Below are 18,095 nucleotides of genomic sequence, written 5' to 3'. Positions count from 1 at the left end.
TTACTGAATGCTTAAAGGTAATTCCTTCTTTATAAGCTAATATTTCCAAAGGAAATTAATCAACAGAGGTTTTTGTTGTTGTTGTTGTTGTTGTTTTAAATTGGAGTCAGCAAACATCTGAGTTACATCTGGTATCAATGCAAAGCTGTACAAAGTATATTTTATTTATAGTCACACTTCATGACAAAGAATAAGGTTTATCTTAATAAGAAATCCTGAGGTTGTATTTTCAGAGTATTGGAAAATAAAGAGAAAAAGGAATTGGAGTTTGGGATGCTATTTATAAGCTCTTAATAACCTACAAGTGTATGTTTTCTTCTAACTTAGAATAGGGAAAAGAACTAAATTATTGAACATCTATGTGCTCAGCACTAGTTAAGTGCTTTTCAGATGTTGCCATATTTAATCCTTACAATCCAGGGCGGGAGGTTATTAGTCCTGTCTCTGAAATGAGAGAAATTAGGCTGCAGAGAGGCCACACATTTATGAAACTGGAGGACAAGACTCAAACCCACATTTGTCTAAGATCAAAGTCCACAGAACTTCTCTGCAAGTATGAGGCTAAAGAGGATAGAAGACTTGTGTGCTTCTTCAGTGAGCAGTAGTTCCCAAATCACATGAGGGACGAGAGAGCGATCTTCTGAGGGTGGGATACGTTTGACAGGAATTTCAACTGGGGAATGATCCGATTTAGGATGTGACCTAGGAGACAAATATGCGGGCAGTGTAGGAAGTGAGCTGGAAGGAGGAAGAACAGAGACAGGGAGATCTGCCACAAGTAATTTTCAACCATCCGCCGACAGAGACCTTTTGCCATTCTTATTTTAGCTTTTTTCCTCCTCCTTTTAGCTGCCACCACCACCACAGGAAACCTCAAAGATAGTTAAGTGTTACAATATACTCATAAACGACATGTTTGTTCCCCCATGTCATTTTTTCCCCAAGGACAGTTCAGTTAGTTAATTCAGTAAGTTGGCCAGCTGATTTTAGAGGAAAAATGTAACTATATTTCCTGTATCAATATTCAATCTCTGTGAATAAGTACCTGGTTTAAAAACACACTCCATTAAAAAATATATATATTCTGGTTATTTATGTTGTATCATCACAACTGAATGTACTAATACTTGCATAAAATTTATATCAAAAAAAAATCCTTAATTTGTGCAATCAGTGCAATCAACAAATGTGGGAGGTACACACATGAACAAAACATACTGCTAGGGGTCTAGGAGCCTTTTATTCTCTTTTGTCTTTGCTATTAATGGTACACGTAACACAGAAAAGTTATTAATGAACCAGCAAAAAGGACACTTCTCAAATAAATACAAAACCTGAAAATAAAGAAAACTTAAAAGCAGGTAAATGGAAACTATACAAATGTAGTACAATAAAAATCTGAGTGTCTGCATTCCCCTAGAACTCCGTAAAAGCCCACAAAGGACAGTCATTAAAACATGAAAACGTCAACAAGATTCTAAAAATGACTTTACACAAGGACAGGGACAGGCTTCCATGAGGGCTGAAAGGACCCCCCAGATGCTCGGACCTGTGCTCTGGAGCAGGGACAGGCTCGAGAGGTGGACAAGTGAGGAGCCCGTGGCCTGCAGAGGAAGGAAACGGTGGGGAAGCACAACTGTGGCAAAGGAAAGGTTCACCTCTATGGCTGCTTCCGACTTCCTAAATCAGTTCCATTAATACTTCAGAATGGTTTAATTCAGAACCTGCTATTCCCGTCCGCGCAAGGTTAACAGTATAATTTCAGGATCTGACACCACAGCTCGACAGCTACTAAAACAGGTATCATGCCAAATACATGTAGGTGACGGGTATTTGAAAGAAAAACCAACTTTCTTACCTTTCACAGAACCACCATGGGCATGCTGGGAAGTTGAGAGTCTGATACCATTTATTCTACTATTCAATCTGTTGTCAGTTTTCTTAATTTTCTCCCTAAACCCAAAATATACATGTTACTGACATTTTTTTATAAGGCTCTCTAGAGAACACAACAAATAGTACTACTAAAATTCTGTTTTTTATAGTAAGACAATTTTTAGTAAGGTATAATCTAAACGCAAGATTCGCCCTTTAGTGTACAGTTCGGAGAGTTTTGTCCCTCCACACTGAATATATTTTGACAATAGCTTTATTTTGATCATCTGCATTTGCTGACTATTTTGAATTAAAAAAATTAGGCCTAGAAATAAAAATGTAATGAAAATACTATTTATTCTACATAAACAAAACATGCCCATAGTCAAAGCCTACATGTTGCCTTTCTTACCAATTCCTATTACTGGAAACATTAAATTGAACCTACTTTTCTATTTGTGGCTTTCCTTTCTTCTTATTTATTGAAGATAAGCTTCGTTTTTCAGTTGAATGCTAATGGAAAGAATAAAAGGAAATCAGACTAAAACTAACCCACACTCATGTAGATATCCTTCTTTTCTCCTATCAAACAGTAAAATGACACACTCCCAGTTATATATTGTGAACAAATTCTGATTTCTAACTTATTTCTTGAAGGTACCTACCTGAACCACTAAAATTTGCACATTCTCTGATACTCAATATTAATCTAAGAAAAACACCTATTTTTGAATTTTGCTTTTAAAATGGCCCCGTATTCTTTCTTCTGAGCACAAAACAAAACATACAAATCACTGGCATTTGCTTACATGTTCAACAGTGTTCTTCTGAAGTACAACACAGTTTTATCAACTTTAAGAAGAAAAGGTGTAGGCGCTGAAGTAGAGAGAGTAAAGGTATAATTGAATGGACTCTGAAAACAGGCCATTAAGTATGACTAAGGTAACATACAACTTCTCAGAACATCTCGTTTGTAAAACCACATTCCACTAAAGGTTGACATTTGGAGCTGAGTGCTGACCGGAAATAAACATCAGTTAACAAATATATTTTCTGAAAAGAAGGTGGCTCTCACCATAGCCTCACCAGTAAGCCTTCCCCTGCATCTACGGTGCTTGCGAGCATTCTGCGCTCTGATTACACCAACTCTGGAGAAAGCAAATATTTCCTAATTACATTCCTAAATTACAATGTAATTTCCTAATTACATTACATTACATCCAACTTCTCATGAGGGACGGTCAGGCTCAAAATTCACAACACCAACAGCAAGATAGTGACTGAAATGTGAATAATTCTTCCAAAAGCAAAAAATCTGGCAGAACCATTTGATGTATCCCTAGTTAGAATAAACATTGTAAGATTAGCATTAAAATGTACTCCTTTTCTGAGCAATAAAGGCAATCTCAAGATATTTTTTCAGGTGTCAGAAGAGTTTACACCATATATTCCAATTAAGTTGAAAGTCTAACAGCTATACTATCTGACATAATACTACTTAAGAGAACTCAACTCTTGTAGAGCAGCAATGCATGGAGACAAGAACAAAACCCTCCAATACCTGGTCAGCTAAGGCCACACAGTGCTCCGGGTGCTGAACGGCGGGGCAGCTCTGCTTTCTCCAATCCACAATTCCGTTCTGTTCAGAATATTGCACAGTGAGCCCATCCAACGGAGAACAACTTGTACCAATGGTGCTATCAGAAGAAGTTTGTAAGGTGTAAAAATCTGTCCTCAGTACTCAAACCTATACTGTCTCATATAATGAAGAAGCTATAGTAACCCTTTGTTCAGTGTGTGTGTGTGTGTGTGTGTGTATGTTTTTTAAAAGAATGCCTAGTGATATCTCTAAGAAAAAAAAGGATGCTATGAGAATAAATTATCACACAGCTATCTTATCTAATAAATAACACCTGCCTCTAAGGAAATTAGTAACAAGTGCAAGTTGTCTTCAGACACTATATATGGTCATCCTGTGCCACTCACAGCTGGAGTGTAACCCCAATCTTGAGAGGATAGCTAAGTACTCTGTATATCTAAGGCATGTCAAAGGACAGGGCAATGTGACTGAAAAACAGAAGAAACAGACATCAGAAACAGACTCCAAGAGAATCCAGAGACAGAAGTTACTGGACATGGCCTTTAAAATAACAGTGTTTAATAGGTCAGTGACTACAAGAAGATGGGAAATTTGGGGAATGTCCCGAGAAATACAAACAAGAACCACACTTAAATTCTGGAACTGTAAAAGAAACCGAAATTAAGAACTCAACGGAGGGGCGCCTGGGTGGCGCAGTCGGTTAAGCATCCGACTTCAGCCAGGTCACGATCTCGCGGTCCGGGAGTTCGAGCCCCGCGTCAGGCTCTGGGCTGATGGCCCAGAGCCTGGAGCCTGCTTCCGATTCTGTGTCTCCCTCTCTCTCTGCCCCTCCCCCGTTCATGCTCTGTCTCTCTGTCCCAAAAATGAAAAATGGAAAAAAAAAAAAAAAAAAAAAAAAAAGAACTCAACGGATAGTGGGGTGCCTGGGTGGCTCAGTCGGTTGAGCATCCGACTTCAGCTCAGGTCATGATTTCACGGTTCTTGAGTTCGAGCCCCGCATCAGGCTCTGTGCTGACAGCTCAGAGCCTGGAGCCTGCTTCCGATTCTGTGTCTCCCTCTCTCTCTGACCCTCCCCTGCTTACGCTCGGTCTCTCAAAAAGGAATAAACATTAAAAAAAAAAATTTAAAGAACTCAATGGATAGAAGCAGACACACAAAGTCAGTAAGGAGGAACTTCGGCCAGAAGAAACTAGACTGAAGCTGGAGAAGAAGAAAATACAGAGAACACGGAAAAGCTTAGGAGACACACAGGGCCTGGTGGAAAGTCTAACACACGAAGTACCCCAAGTCTCAGAAGAGAAAACAAGAGAATCAGGTGGAAGCAGTATCTGAAAAGGTAGTGGCCTGGTCTTCTCTAAAATCAAAAGATATCAGGCTTCAGGCTTAAGAAGTGAAATTCATTCAAAGACAACCATAAACAGTATCTTAGAAAAATGCTCAAAACCAGATGAGAAGATCTTAAAAAGCAATCAGGCTGTGAAAAGCACATCCACTTCCAAAGAGCAACAAGGCTGAAACAATGAATGCCAGCTGTCTTTGTTAGTTCTCCCCAGAAGGAGAATCTGGGGTGGCATGGTTGGTAGGGGAGGTGAGCTCAGGAAGCAAAACAAAAAGTGTGCAGAATGAAAGAGGAAAAGAGGAAAAACCAACTTGTGAGGGTCCATTACTGAGATTGCCAACATAACAACAGAGGCTCAAACAAGCTGGGACCTCCCAGAATGATCTATCCAAAGGACAGGAAGCTGGAGCCCCCCCATCAGTTGAGTGCTGACCCCCTGGGCAAATTAACTTGCATTTCTGGACTATGCTGGTCTGAGTGCCAGCCAGGTCCCCAGAATCAGCCAGGGCCCCGAGGCAGAAGGTGGAAAGTCTTACAGCTTGGGTGGGACAGCGGAAACTTGAAGAGGGTCCTAGGGCCGGGCTGAGGCTATCATGCGAGGGACCAAAGGCATTAAACAGGAAGACAGTAAAAACTTGACTTTCAAAGCACTTGCAGAAAGTCACTGCCAAACCTAGAATCCTATATCCAGGAAAAGTGCAGGCAAAATAAACATTTTTTTTCCCCCAGGTAAAAACAAAGTAAATGCATCAATGGCAGACAGAGCTACAGGAACTACTGCAGTCCTTCAGCAGGAAGGAAACAATCATGGACGGACGCTAAGACACACGGGAAAGAATGAAGGCAGTGGAACGGCAGAATCCAAGTGACAGGTGAAGGTAGGTTTCACAAGGTCTAAACTACAGGGAGAATAACGTACAGGACAACCACAATTTGTAAGGTGGGAGGGGTAAGTGAAATGGCAGCGAATAAAGGTCCTCACAGGGGAAGTGCTGCAAGCGCCATTAGTACCAGACCTTAGAGAGTCCAGGATGTAGAATGCAATCTCATGACCCCTCGTTACCACTAGAAGAATCGAAAACATTGCCTAACTCTCAAAGTTAACAGAACGGACAAGCAGAATAAAACCACCTTACAGCAAGAAAGGAAGGAAAAGGAAGAGGACACAGACAAGGCTGGACAAGTAACAAGCAAACAGTGAAACAGCAGACTTCTAGGCAAACGTCTCAGTGATTAAAGTAAATGTGACACAGTGAACTGCAAACGTACAAAGACATTGTTTTAGGAATTAGATACGTACTTCACAAGGGGACTCTTGCCGGTGTGTTTCTTGTGGATTATGGTGTGCTGTAACACATCTACGGTAGAGGAAGAAACGTTTATTATACCAGATGCTGCTGCCAAAAATCCAAGAGGATGACGCAACTGATTTATGTGACGGTGACAGGATCACCAGACCATGCAGAACGCTTCTAAGCACTTTTCACAGAAAACTCTTTAAAGGGGCAACTTTTCAAAAACACGCTACAGTCCTACTGTAACGTAAACGATTTTCTTAACATTTTCTTTTGTCTCGCTTACTTTATTATAAGAATACAGTATCATAATACATCTAAAATACAAACTGTGTGTTAACTGTTTACATTTTTGGTAAGGCTTCTGATCAAACAGCAGGCTAGTGATAGTTACGTTTTGGGGGAGTCAGAAGTTATACATGGATTTTCGACCGCAAGGGGGGCAGCGCCCCTTACCGCTCTGTTGTTCAAGGGTCAACTATATTTGCCTCTTTTCATTAAGAAACAAAATATATCACAGAAACATCTGAAGGCCTTTCTCCATTCCACTTGACTTCCTCCCTCTACAGAGATAAACTAGCTGAAGTATTCTACTGAGTGTTTTTATTAAGATTTACCGCACCCGGGTGATACCCAGGTATTTGCTATTACACACAAGGCTGCTGTGAGGACGTCAGTCTCCATCCCCTGAACACACGGACAACAATTTTCATAGCAGCAGAAGTGCTGGTCGGTGGCATGAAATTAATTACTTCCAACCTCACTACACAGTGTCAAATTTCTGTCCAAATGAGTTGTACCAATTTATGTTCCCATCCGCAGCGGATCAGAGCTCCCATTACTTCATACCCCTGGTAATGTCGGACTTGAAAATGTTTTACCAATTCGGGGAGCGTGAAATGATATCTCGTTGTTTTTACAGTGTGCATTTTTCAGACTACTCGTGAGGCTAAACACTGCTTAATTGCCATTCACATTTCCTCTTCCATGAATTAACTATCTTTATCTTTTGTCCTTACTGTCAATTAGACTGATGCTCTGAGTTTTTGAACGAATATTTCTATTGTCTGGGTATAGTCTTTCTTCAACTGTGAATAGCCTGTAAATATCTTCTAACTGCCTGTTTTTTGGTTACAAGTTCAGTTTTATTTTAGAAAAAAGATCTCCACCACGGTCACGTTCTGCTTTGTCAAGAAAGCCTTCTTGTCCCAGGTTATCAACATTTAAAAGTTCAGTTTTACATTTTATATACTACATTAAGTTTATATGTACTTATCTTTTGTTACTTACTTGAAATTTTTGTGCATGATGTAAGTAGGGATCTAATTATATAATATTTTTTCAACTGGAAAGCCAGCCAACATCATTTATTGAATAGTCTATTTTTTCCTCACTTATTTATAATGCCACCTGTCACATTCCAAGTTTCCATATGTCTGTTTCTTGGCTCCTTAATCTGTTCTAATGGTCTGCCTATCCTTGTGCCTATATCAGGCAAAATGACTTATTCCAGTGAATCCACACTTACCTTCTTCTTGACTTGAAGCTTCTGAGCTGTCTTCCTTTAAGTGTTCTAATATTTTAGAAGTCTTCAGAGAGGACTGTAAGTTATCTGCAGGAAGTATTCAATACCAATTAACTTTTTAGGAAAAAGGTAATAAAGAAAACACACAGAATGATTCCTTCTGTCCCAAGAAGAGGAGAGTGGTGAGTCAGTGGTAAAGAGAACATTTCTACTAGTTAGGACCTTTACAACACCAAGGTGACACAGCATAGAACCCTGGACTGGGAGTGGGGACCCTGAATCAGGGAGCCTGCTCTCCCCATGAAAACCACAGGTCTGGAGCAAGGGGCTTCACCTCCGCCAGCCCCAGGGGCTCACGTGCAATAGGAGGGGATGCACTAGATTAGTGCTTCTCAGACATCGGTGGTGTGGGAAGGCTTTTCAAATTTCTAATCTGTTGTGAAGCATTCCTTTTATAAAATATAAGCAGGTGTGGCAATGTCCAACTGCTACAAAGCCTCTCAAGTGTCCACCGTGAGTTTCTATTCTATTACAGAGCAGTGGCCCACGGGGCACATTCTGAAAGCCCCGGACTAGTCCTCAGGTAAGGTGCAGACTGGTGGGGTTCCAGACCGCGATATGCTGAAGTCAGCTAGGAGTTAACATTTGTTTTCTCAAGTGTCAGGACACAGACTAAGTACTACTGTCTATCCCTGGGGACAAAAGGTAGAGCTGTCATTTTTTTCAAAAAAGTGCAAATGAACTTTGACAACAGTGTGTTCCCTGGTGAAACAATGTGGACATCCTGACCACATTTTCCACACTCCCAAAACATGTCCTTTAATACATTTTAATTTTGCAACAATTTGAGGTCTTCCAATGTACTACTCCCTTTAGCACCATGCATGTAATTTAAATACTGTAAAGCTCTCGTGATGAGTTTTCTCTTATTTATATATGCGCTACTCACTTGGGCCAGTTTTCCTGGGTCGCCTGTTAAAATCGGAATTAAAAATTTAACTTTGTGTTTTCGGCATGTGTTAAACAAACGCTATTTATAGATATTCCTTAAAAAGTACTTCCACTCGGTTCAAGCAGAAGAAAGCACTGACTGTTAGATCTATACAGCTCCAGGGTGATTAGGATTCTCTTTAAAAAACAACCAGCTACTGTCACTGTTCAGACAGAAATTTAACCGTGGAGTCACTCATCTCGTCTCATCAACTAGTCATCAAGAATCTCCCACCCTCACCACCCCCCCACACACACATACACACGAGAGAGAGAGAGAAACTTTAAAAGTTAACCCGTTATCATATCCAATCATATTACTTTTTCTAAATTCTCTTTCTTCCACCTCAAAACGAGCAAATATGCATTTTCTTTCCTCTTTAGGTACAAGAGAATAGGACTTTGTTGATAGCAGAAGGAAAGGTTAAAAAAATAAACAGCCACTTGCCATAATGGCTGTGCTTTAAGTTAGCACATTCTCCTAAAGCCCACATCAATGTTCCTGGCAAAATATTTGTTTAAAAAGGCAGCTGAGATAGATGTGCATAGGAGCACACATAAGGCTGACTGTGAGGAAGGATGAAACATGAGGGCAAAAGCAACTTACAGGAACAGAAGGAAAAAAATGGGAGAAATTTTCAGGAGGTAATATTTCAGTTGGGTCTTAAAACAGGTGTGATTTTAACACGCTGTGCCAAAAGGAAGGACATTTAAAAGTTCAGGTGCAGAATGAGCCAAGACACTGGGACAGGAAATGGCAGGTATACTGAGTAGATGCCAAGCCTTCAAGCAGCCAGAGCCTGAGAGACTAGCAATGAGGCACAAGGAGGCTCACGGCAGGGCTTGAATTTCAAATCAAACTTTTAAGGTTTTGAAGAGGGGATTAACCAACTGATCCCTGAGGTAATCCTGGCGTAGGTTAAAGTCAAGTGAGAAACCAGAACCGGAGACATGAGTGAGGAGGCTTTGTGCAAGGTGTGCATGGAAGAAAGGCTTAACAGCCCACAACGGACTGATAAGGAGGGGCAGAAAGGAAGGCACCCCCTGTCCGGCATGGCTTGGCCTGTAAATGACTGAATGTGAAGAGGAAAAGTGGAAAGAGTAACGCCCGGTTTCCAGCCAGGGAGGCTGCGGAGGTCACTACGGGAACACGGGGACACGGGACCCGGGAGGAAAGGCAGATTCTAAGAGGTGACACCCCCCGTGCCCGGCAGGGCAGCACCTCCAAAGCCTGTACACCAGGTGACAAGGCCCTGGAGGACCCAGTATGTCCACGAGATGGAGACAGCTGGCCTTTCCCTTGCAATCAGTCTGTTTTGTGACTTTAGCTTTGACACACTATTTTCTGTAAAACTGCAGTGTCAATTTCACTGAAAACTACACGTTTCTGAATCGTAGGCCGCTATTCCTCAACTGCCAGCCCCATACAAGGCAGCACAGTGAAACAGGAACGCTAAGCAAGAACACATCCGGTTTCTAGAGAGGAGAAGACGCTTACTGAGGCTGTGCAGAGGGTCTGGTGATATGGACTGAAAGAAGCTGTGCACTTTCTGACTCTGTAGAAAAGCTTGGGATGAAGTTGAAAATAGCTGCCTGCACATAAAAGAAAAGAGAGGTGTTAATTTCACGTAATATAAACCCACAAGAGTCTCAGTTTAGACTGTAAGGCAAATTTATGTGGCAGTTTAATTCAGTATTATAAGTATATTGGGGGCGCTTGGGTAGCTCACTCGGTTAAGCGTCCGACTCTTGGTTTTGGCTCAGGTTATGATCTCACGGTTCGTGAGTTCGAGCCCCAAGCGCTCTAAGCTGACAGCGCAGGGCCTGCTTGGGATTCTCTCTCCCCCTCTCTGCCCCTCCCTTGCTTGCATGTGTGCATGCGCTCTCTGAAAATAAACAAACAAAAAATACTTTTTTCTGAGGAAAAGAGTATTATTTTCTAATGTATTTCCCATAGGAAGAAGTGAATAAAAGTTAAACTTATTTGCAAAAATCTGGTAAATGGGCTTATTTTTAATTTTCTATAATCTAGCGGCATGGTTTCACTTCTGGCAATAAAGAAAACAGTTATTTCAGCCTTCTGTCCAAGTGGCCCAATAGCTATCCTCCTGCCAGGTAAGAACTGCAATTGCTTTACTCTTCTTCACAGGTGTTCCTTTTCATCACATGGCTGTACATGGAGGAGCCTTCCCACACTCTGAACCTAAGAGCTGGGGTGCTAGGAGTCCCGGAAACTATGGAATGCAGTGTCTGGTCAGACAAGTATTACTACATCCCAAGGCCTGACTAGCTGATGATTCACTCCGCTGTGTATCCTTCCCATGATTCTAAGCTGTTATCTTTGAAAATCAGCTTTCCTCACCTTTTACTAGTGTAATTAAAAGATTCAAACTCAAGTCTTCTCTACAAAACGGACCTTGCAATAACGGATATAGTTACATCACAGAAACTAATGGAAAGTTTCCTCAAGGATCTGGATACCAGCTCCACCACATAAAAGCTGATCTACTCTAAATAAGTTACTTAGCCTTCGAGCGTCATTTCCCTCATAGGGAATACTACTAGTTCATCAAGGTTATGACACTCACGCAGTACATAAAGCCGTCACCCTACTCAACATACAAATCCACTTCCATTACTTTTGAACACTTTAAATACTCATTTAAAATTCTTAAATTTCTCCCCAAGGTTCCTAACCTGTCATTCAGATTAACTGTCAAGTCATTAAATACCTTATCAAGAGATGACCCTTACAGACCAAAGTCACCTTGTACATTAGGCAAAACTGCTTCTTGGTATGCAGATGTGGAAATAAATATTCAATAGGAAGACAAACGAGAAACGACGAGATGGAAGACAAACGAAGTGAGGAGCTGATCTAAATCCCCAAGTCTGCACACATTACTTGAGACTGGGGACCGAGACCTGAGGGCAGTGGTAGAACCTATGACCCATTTACTTTCACAAACCAAATGGTCCAAAGACAGACAGACACACCTTTAATTCAAGACTTGAGTCCCGAAAGACAGCTTGGACACCGACTACCAGTCCAAAAATCAACCGCATGTCTGCTGTGGGAACACGGTGCTGTACATTTAAGCCAAACCGGAGAGAAAGGCACAGGCTCGAGGTCAGAATACAGACTAAAGTCAAGGTTCAGCAACGTATAACCACAAGACAGCAATCACACCTATGTTTGTTTCCAAATCTAACTGGCTAGAAGCTAACATATTAAATTAGAAAAACAAGATTATATACGGACACGACAGAAATTACCCAATCCCAATGCACATTTCAGTGGCATATTTTCATTTTCCTAACATACAGTGTATCTGGAATGGTATTTATGCAGTGTCCTGTGCCAACCCAATCTCTACTTCTCTTATAAACTCATTTCCTATTTCTCACTTATAATTCCCCCTTCCTTTATCATCACTACCTTTCTTAAATCACATGAATGATAATCATCCTAATCTAAAATTCACAAATTCACAAACTGAGAATGAGGTGCCCTGACAGCCTATCAATAATGCTGTTGAGACTACAAGCTAGCCACAGAAATCAAAACATTTTTAAGGGAAATATTAGACAATAAGCCATTTTTAAAAATAACATTTTTGAAGAGGAAAATCTTTCCAAGCAGGATATAAAACTCTGAAACCATTAGAGAAAAGATTGATAAATCTATCTAAAAAAAATTAAACTGTCTACACGGCCAAGAAGTAGCAACAAACGGGTCCTTTAACAAATAACTCTTACAAATCAGACCAATAAAAAGTGGGGAGGACTGAAAAAACTATTCACAAGAAAGTGCACATACAGACTAAATACAGACTCAACTACAGACTAAAATGAGAAAGTCTTCCTCTCTGAGACTAGCAAAAATGAGAGGTTGAGAGTATATGTCTGCTGTGTGGTTGCAGAGATACAAACATAAGGAAGGCTTCTGGGGTGTAGAGCGTTGCTACCTCCTTAGAATTTAGAAACATCACTTATTAAAAAATGTATAACTTATGACCAACTTCAATTCTAGAAATTTCTCTTACAGATAAATGTATCAAATGTGTTAAGAAACATATGTGGACATTCCCTGTAATACTGGTTGTAGCAGTTTAAAAATATTCAGACTCCAAATGGCCATAAAACATAATGATTAGTTAGGATACAACTAAAAATAGATTATGTAGCAAATAAAAAAGCAGCAGTCTTTTTACATGTGCCAATGTGTACATGTATGTATATTTAATGAAAAGATTAAGTGGCAGAAAAGTCTGTATAGGATAATTCAATGTGCACAGTGTAGGAAATATACACAAATACATAAAATCAAAGTCATGTACGTGCACAGAAAATTTCTGAAAAGTTATGTAAGATTTTTAATGAAGGTTATTTCTAGTGACCAAATTTGGAGAAAGGGCAATTTGAGACTTTTGGCATCACCCCTTCCTTTACATTCTTCACGAACAGCTTCAATAGCACCTTTATAAAGGACTTACACACACACACGCCTCTGTGATTATCACTGAGGAGAACCCTAAAAGCTGTAATAAGGAGTCAGACATACACTTCTTAATTGTCATCTTGGCCAGGAGCCAAATTTCTAAAAGTGGCTCCTTCGTAGTTTTTCTCCTCTGAAAATCTCCACCTTATAGAAAAGTTGCAAATATGGTAAAAAATCTATTTCTGAACCATAAATACCTCATCTCTGACACCCCAACACCTGGCAAGACATTAGCATTTCCTACAAAGACATCCCTACTGCAATCATATCAGGACACTAACACTGAAAAGTTAATACCTAATCCTCAGACCCCATTTAAGTTCTGCCAGCTAATTCCTAAGTGTCCTTTTCACCACAAAGGCCCAGCTGCCACCACAGCTCCTCATGGTGTTAAGAGGTCAGGCCCTGTAGTTTGTGGAATGGTCCCGATGTGGGTCTGTCTGATGTTTCCTCACAGCAGGAATGTAACAGGGCTAGGCTGTGTTCTTTTGCCACAGCCTATTGTGTGCTAATTCTGACTGACCCCCTCACTCATCAAGTTCAAGTTAGGGATTAAAGTGGTATCTGTCAGGTTTCTCCACTCTAAAGCCACTCTTCCTCCCTTTATGAATAATAAGCATTATTTTGTGGGAAAGGACTTTGATACTGTAAATATCCTCAAATGTTCAATCTATTCATTTATTATTTACATTAACACAGACTCATGGTTTCCTATTTTATTCAATATTACTGTTTTATTTATTTAGATGTTCGATTTGCTCCAGATCTGACCACTAGGAGTCCCTTCAAACTGGCTTCTGTGTCCTTTTGACCAAACCACTTAATTCTTTGAGCACTTCCTTGCTTTTGGGTACAAGAGGCTCATCTTGTACTTTTCCTGCCCTGGCCCTGCAATCGGCTTTTTCCTCCAAGGAGCCCTAGTTGTGCTCCTTGGTGGAGAATGGTATCATAAGTCAAGCTCTGGACACCAGGTATTCCCATTGCTACAGGCTATGGCTGCTTCCAGACCCTGTCTTTCTTTCCTTTCTTCTTTTTATATGTTTATTTATTTACTGTGAGAGGAGCACAAAGGAGTCACGAGTTGGGAAGGGGCAGAGATAGGGAGAGAGAGAAAACCAAGCAGGCTCCACACTGTCAGCACAGAGACCGACGTGGGTGGGGCTTGAACCTACAAACAGGGAGATCATGACCTGAGCCAGATGCTTAACTGTCGAGCCACCCAGGTGCCCCCAGGCCCTTTCAATAAACAGAGCCAGGGAATATATGTGTATACACACAACCATATTTCTGTATCTTCCTATATATACCCCAAATCATGATACACCCAATATCTTCAATTCCAATCAGACACTTCAGGGTTCATTCTAGTTTTCTTCTTTTCTATAGTGTAACTCCCTTCTCCAACAGAGAGACACTTGGTCCTCACTATTCTTAACATACTAATTAGGTCAACTCCCCGTGGTAATGCTTTTCCACTGTTGCCCTACCCACCTCCCGTGTACGTGCCCTCCTGACACCAGCAGAGCTCGAATGCCCTGCCAGCCGCCTCTCAGGTGCACGCCCTCTGACACACTGTGCCAGCCTCCCAGCACCATCCCCATGACTGAATGACTCCTCCTTCCACTTGGGGTCCCTTTGCTAGTCCATTAGGGCATACCCCCTAAAACCATTGCTGCTGACTGCCTTGCTCTGTTTCACTGAGTGGCTTTATGACTTTCTTGTTCAGGAGGGGCGGGGGGAAAAGAGGACAGGAACTGATGATCACTCTTTAAAAGTCAAGTCCTACAAAAAACCTAGACACTGATATTCCTGAGACTTGAACCATAGTTTAGCATAGCTCCCAGAGCACACATGCATGAAGTTTTAAAGTAACAGATTAAGCTGAATAATAAATATCTGAGAACGTGGAAGAGTATTTCAGAAATAGTACCGGGGGAGGAAAACCAGATCTATCAGCTATGAACAAACTATAAAATTCTAATAATTAAAAAGTGATCCTGGAACAAGAATGAGATTGTCGCAAGGAAAAATCCATGAACAGGTTACATACCTATGAATGAAGGAAATCAGTAATATAGGAAAGAATCAATTCACTGTTTGGAAAGAAAAATAGATTTAGATCCTGACTTCACTTGGTACAACAGTATAAATCCAAACTGATGAAAAGGAACAACAAGAGAAACTATCACATACACAAAAAGTACACTGATCGTGTTTCGAAAGATGGACAGCCTCAAGCTTTTTTAAATAAGTGAATACATGTGGCCCAAACTCAAAGGTTACCAAGTGACCAGCCAGTCTCATTCCTATTGTCAGAGCCCCTCTTCTTCCCTAGACGCAAGCCTCTCTGCTATTTTATTGCTTATTTTTCAGAGATAATCTTTGCACACAAACATGTACATATCCTTTAAAACGGTGACATTCTACTAGCTGTTCTCACCTTGCTCTTGCTCTCTATTGTTCTTTTTCAATAAGGCCACACGGTATTCCAGTGAATGAATGTCCCATGAGTTAACCAAGTCTCCATCAACATCTAGCTGTTTCTAGTCTTTTGTAGTCAAATATTACAACAGTAAACATCTGAAACACTCATCTTTGCATACACTGGGAATACACTTGTACGATAAATTACAAGAAGTGGAAGTCGTCAAAGGTTATCAGCACTTAAGTTGTGATATCGCCAAACGGCTTTCCATAGAAATTTTACCAGTTTATGTAACTGGCCATGAGTACCTACCAAACTTCTGGATCTTTGCATATTCAACCGGTTGAACAGAAACTCACGTAAGGTGAAAAACCTGTACCCTGAAAACTGTAAGACACTGAGACGACACAAATAAATGGGAAGACAGATAGTCCACGCTTACTGATTAGAAGAATATTGTTAAAATGTCTATACTTCCCAAAGCAATCTACAGATTCAATGTAATCCTATATCCAATAGTATTTTTCATAGAACTAAAACAAATCCCACTAAAACATATGGAACCAACAAAAACCCCAAACAGCCTAGGCAAACTTGAGAAAGATGAATAAACCTAGAAGTATCACAATCCCAGATTTCAAACTATATTACAAAGCTACAGTAATCAAAACAGTATGGTAACACAGATGCACAGTTCAATGGAACAGAATACAGAGCCCAGAAATAAACTCACACTTTTAAGGGCAATTAATTTATGACAAGGGACACAAGAACACACAACAGGAAAAAGACAGTCTCTTCAATAAATGGTACTGGGAAACTGCACAGCTTTGTGCAAGAGAATGAAACTGTACCATTTTCCTAAGCCATACACAAAAATTTGGTGTAATAAACTCAAAACAGATTAAAGATCTAAACGTGAGATAGGAAACCATAAAACTTCTAAAAGGAAACATAGTAAACTCTTGGACACTGGCCTTAGCAATATTTCTCTGGATCAGTCTCCTCAGGCAAGGGAAACAAAAGCAAGAATAAACTATTGGTACTACATCAAAACAAAAAGCTTTTGCACAGGGGCACCTGGATGGCTCAGTTGGTTAAGCATCTGATTCTTGGTTTCAGCTGAGGTAATGATCTCATCAGGCTCAGCACTGCTGGTGTGGAGCCTGCTTGAGATTCTCTCTCTGCCCCTTCCCCGCACGTGCGTGCGCACACGCTCTCTCTCTCTCTTTCTCAAAATAAACTTAAAAAATAACGCTTATACACAGCAAAAGCAATCATTAAAAAAATGAAAAGGCAACCCTACTGAATGGGTGAAGAAATTTGCAAATGATATATCCAATAAGAGGCTAGTAACCAAAATATATAAAGAACTTCTAGAACTCAACACCAAAAAACCCACAAATAATCTGCTTAAAAATGGGCAGAGGACCTGAGCATATGTTTGCCAAAGAAAACACACTGATGGCCAACAGACATATGAAAAGATGTTCAATATCACTAATCACCAGGGAAATGCAAATCAAAACCCAATGATATCATCCTATGCCAGTCAGAACGGCTAGTATCACAAAGACAAGAATAACAAGTGTTAGTGAGAATGTGGAGAAAAGGGAACCCTTATGCACTGTTGGTGGGAATGTAAACTGGTGCAGCCATTATGGAAAAGAGTAATGGAAAACAGTATGAAAGTGTCTTAAAATATTAAAAATAGAAATATCATACAATCCAGCAATACCACTTCTGGATATTTAGCCAAAGAAAATGAAAACACTAATTTGAAGAGATACATGCAGCCCTGTATTTACTGCAGCCTTATTCAAAATAGCCAAGACACGGAGGCAACCTAAGTGCCCAACAATAGATGAATAAAGAAGATGTGGTATACAGAATGAAATATTACCCAGCCATTGAAAGAGAATGCCATCTTGCCATTTGGGACAACATGGATGCACCTAGAGGGTATTATATTAAGTGAAGTAAGCCTGAAAAAGACAAATACCATACGATTTCACTTATATGTGGAATCTAAAAAACAAATGAACAAACCAACAGAAACAGGCTCACATACAGAGAACAAACTGGTGGTTACCAAGGGGAGGGGGTAGAGGGATGGGTGAAATAGGCAAAGGGGACTAACAGGTACAAACTTCCAGTTATAAAATAAATTAAGTCATGGGATGAAAAACAGAGCACAGACTATCGCCACTAATACTGTAATAACTCCGTATGGTGACAGATGGTAGCTACACAATTTGTGCTAAGTGTACTGTATTATACATAATTGTCAAATCACTGTTACATACCTGAAACTAACACAATATTGGATGTCAACTACATATTTCAATTAAAACTAAATTTGGAAAATTTTTAAAATTTTAATATTTATTTATTATTGAGTGAGACAGAGCACAAGCAGGGGAGGGGACACAGAATCCCAAGCAGGCTCCAGGCTCTGAGCTATCAGCACAGAGCCCACCACAGGGCTCGAACCCACTGACCACAAGATCATGACCTGAGCCGAAGTCAGACGCTCAATCAGCTG

General features: G+C 40.4%; 1 protein-coding gene across 6 annotated transcripts in view; it reads right to left on the bottom strand.

Moving 5' to 3' along the window:
• The window catches only part of ZCCHC2 (zinc finger CCHC-type containing 2), a 66,378-nt gene that overhangs the window by 18,639 nt on the left and 29,644 nt on the right, over positions 1-18,095 (bottom strand). For all 6 annotated transcript variants that reach the window (XR_008291542.1, XM_053205810.1, XM_053205812.1 and 3 more), the window contains 6 exons: positions 10,123-10,217; positions 7,638-7,721; positions 6,115-6,172; positions 3,437-3,572; positions 2,324-2,388; positions 1,859-1,953 (listed from right to left, as the gene is read on the bottom strand). Coding sequence is in view for 5 of the 6 variants with exons in the window: in XM_053205810.1 (XP_053061785.1) it covers positions 1,859-1,953; positions 2,324-2,388; positions 3,437-3,572; positions 6,115-6,172; positions 7,638-7,721; positions 10,123-10,217 (533 nt within the window). In the remaining variant the exon portion in view is untranslated. The remainder of the gene's footprint in view (positions 1-1,858; positions 1,954-2,323; positions 2,389-3,436; positions 3,573-6,114; positions 6,173-7,637; positions 7,722-10,122; positions 10,218-18,095) is intronic.

Source organism: Acinonyx jubatus, chromosome D3 (genome assembly GCF_027475565.1).
Source record: "Acinonyx jubatus isolate Ajub_Pintada_27869175 chromosome D3, VMU_Ajub_asm_v1.0, whole genome shotgun sequence".
Taxonomy (NCBI): domain Eukaryota; kingdom Metazoa; phylum Chordata; class Mammalia; order Carnivora; family Felidae; genus Acinonyx; species Acinonyx jubatus.
Note: the sequence above shows the minus strand (reverse complement) of the source record. Positions and strands in the feature narration are given on the sequence as shown.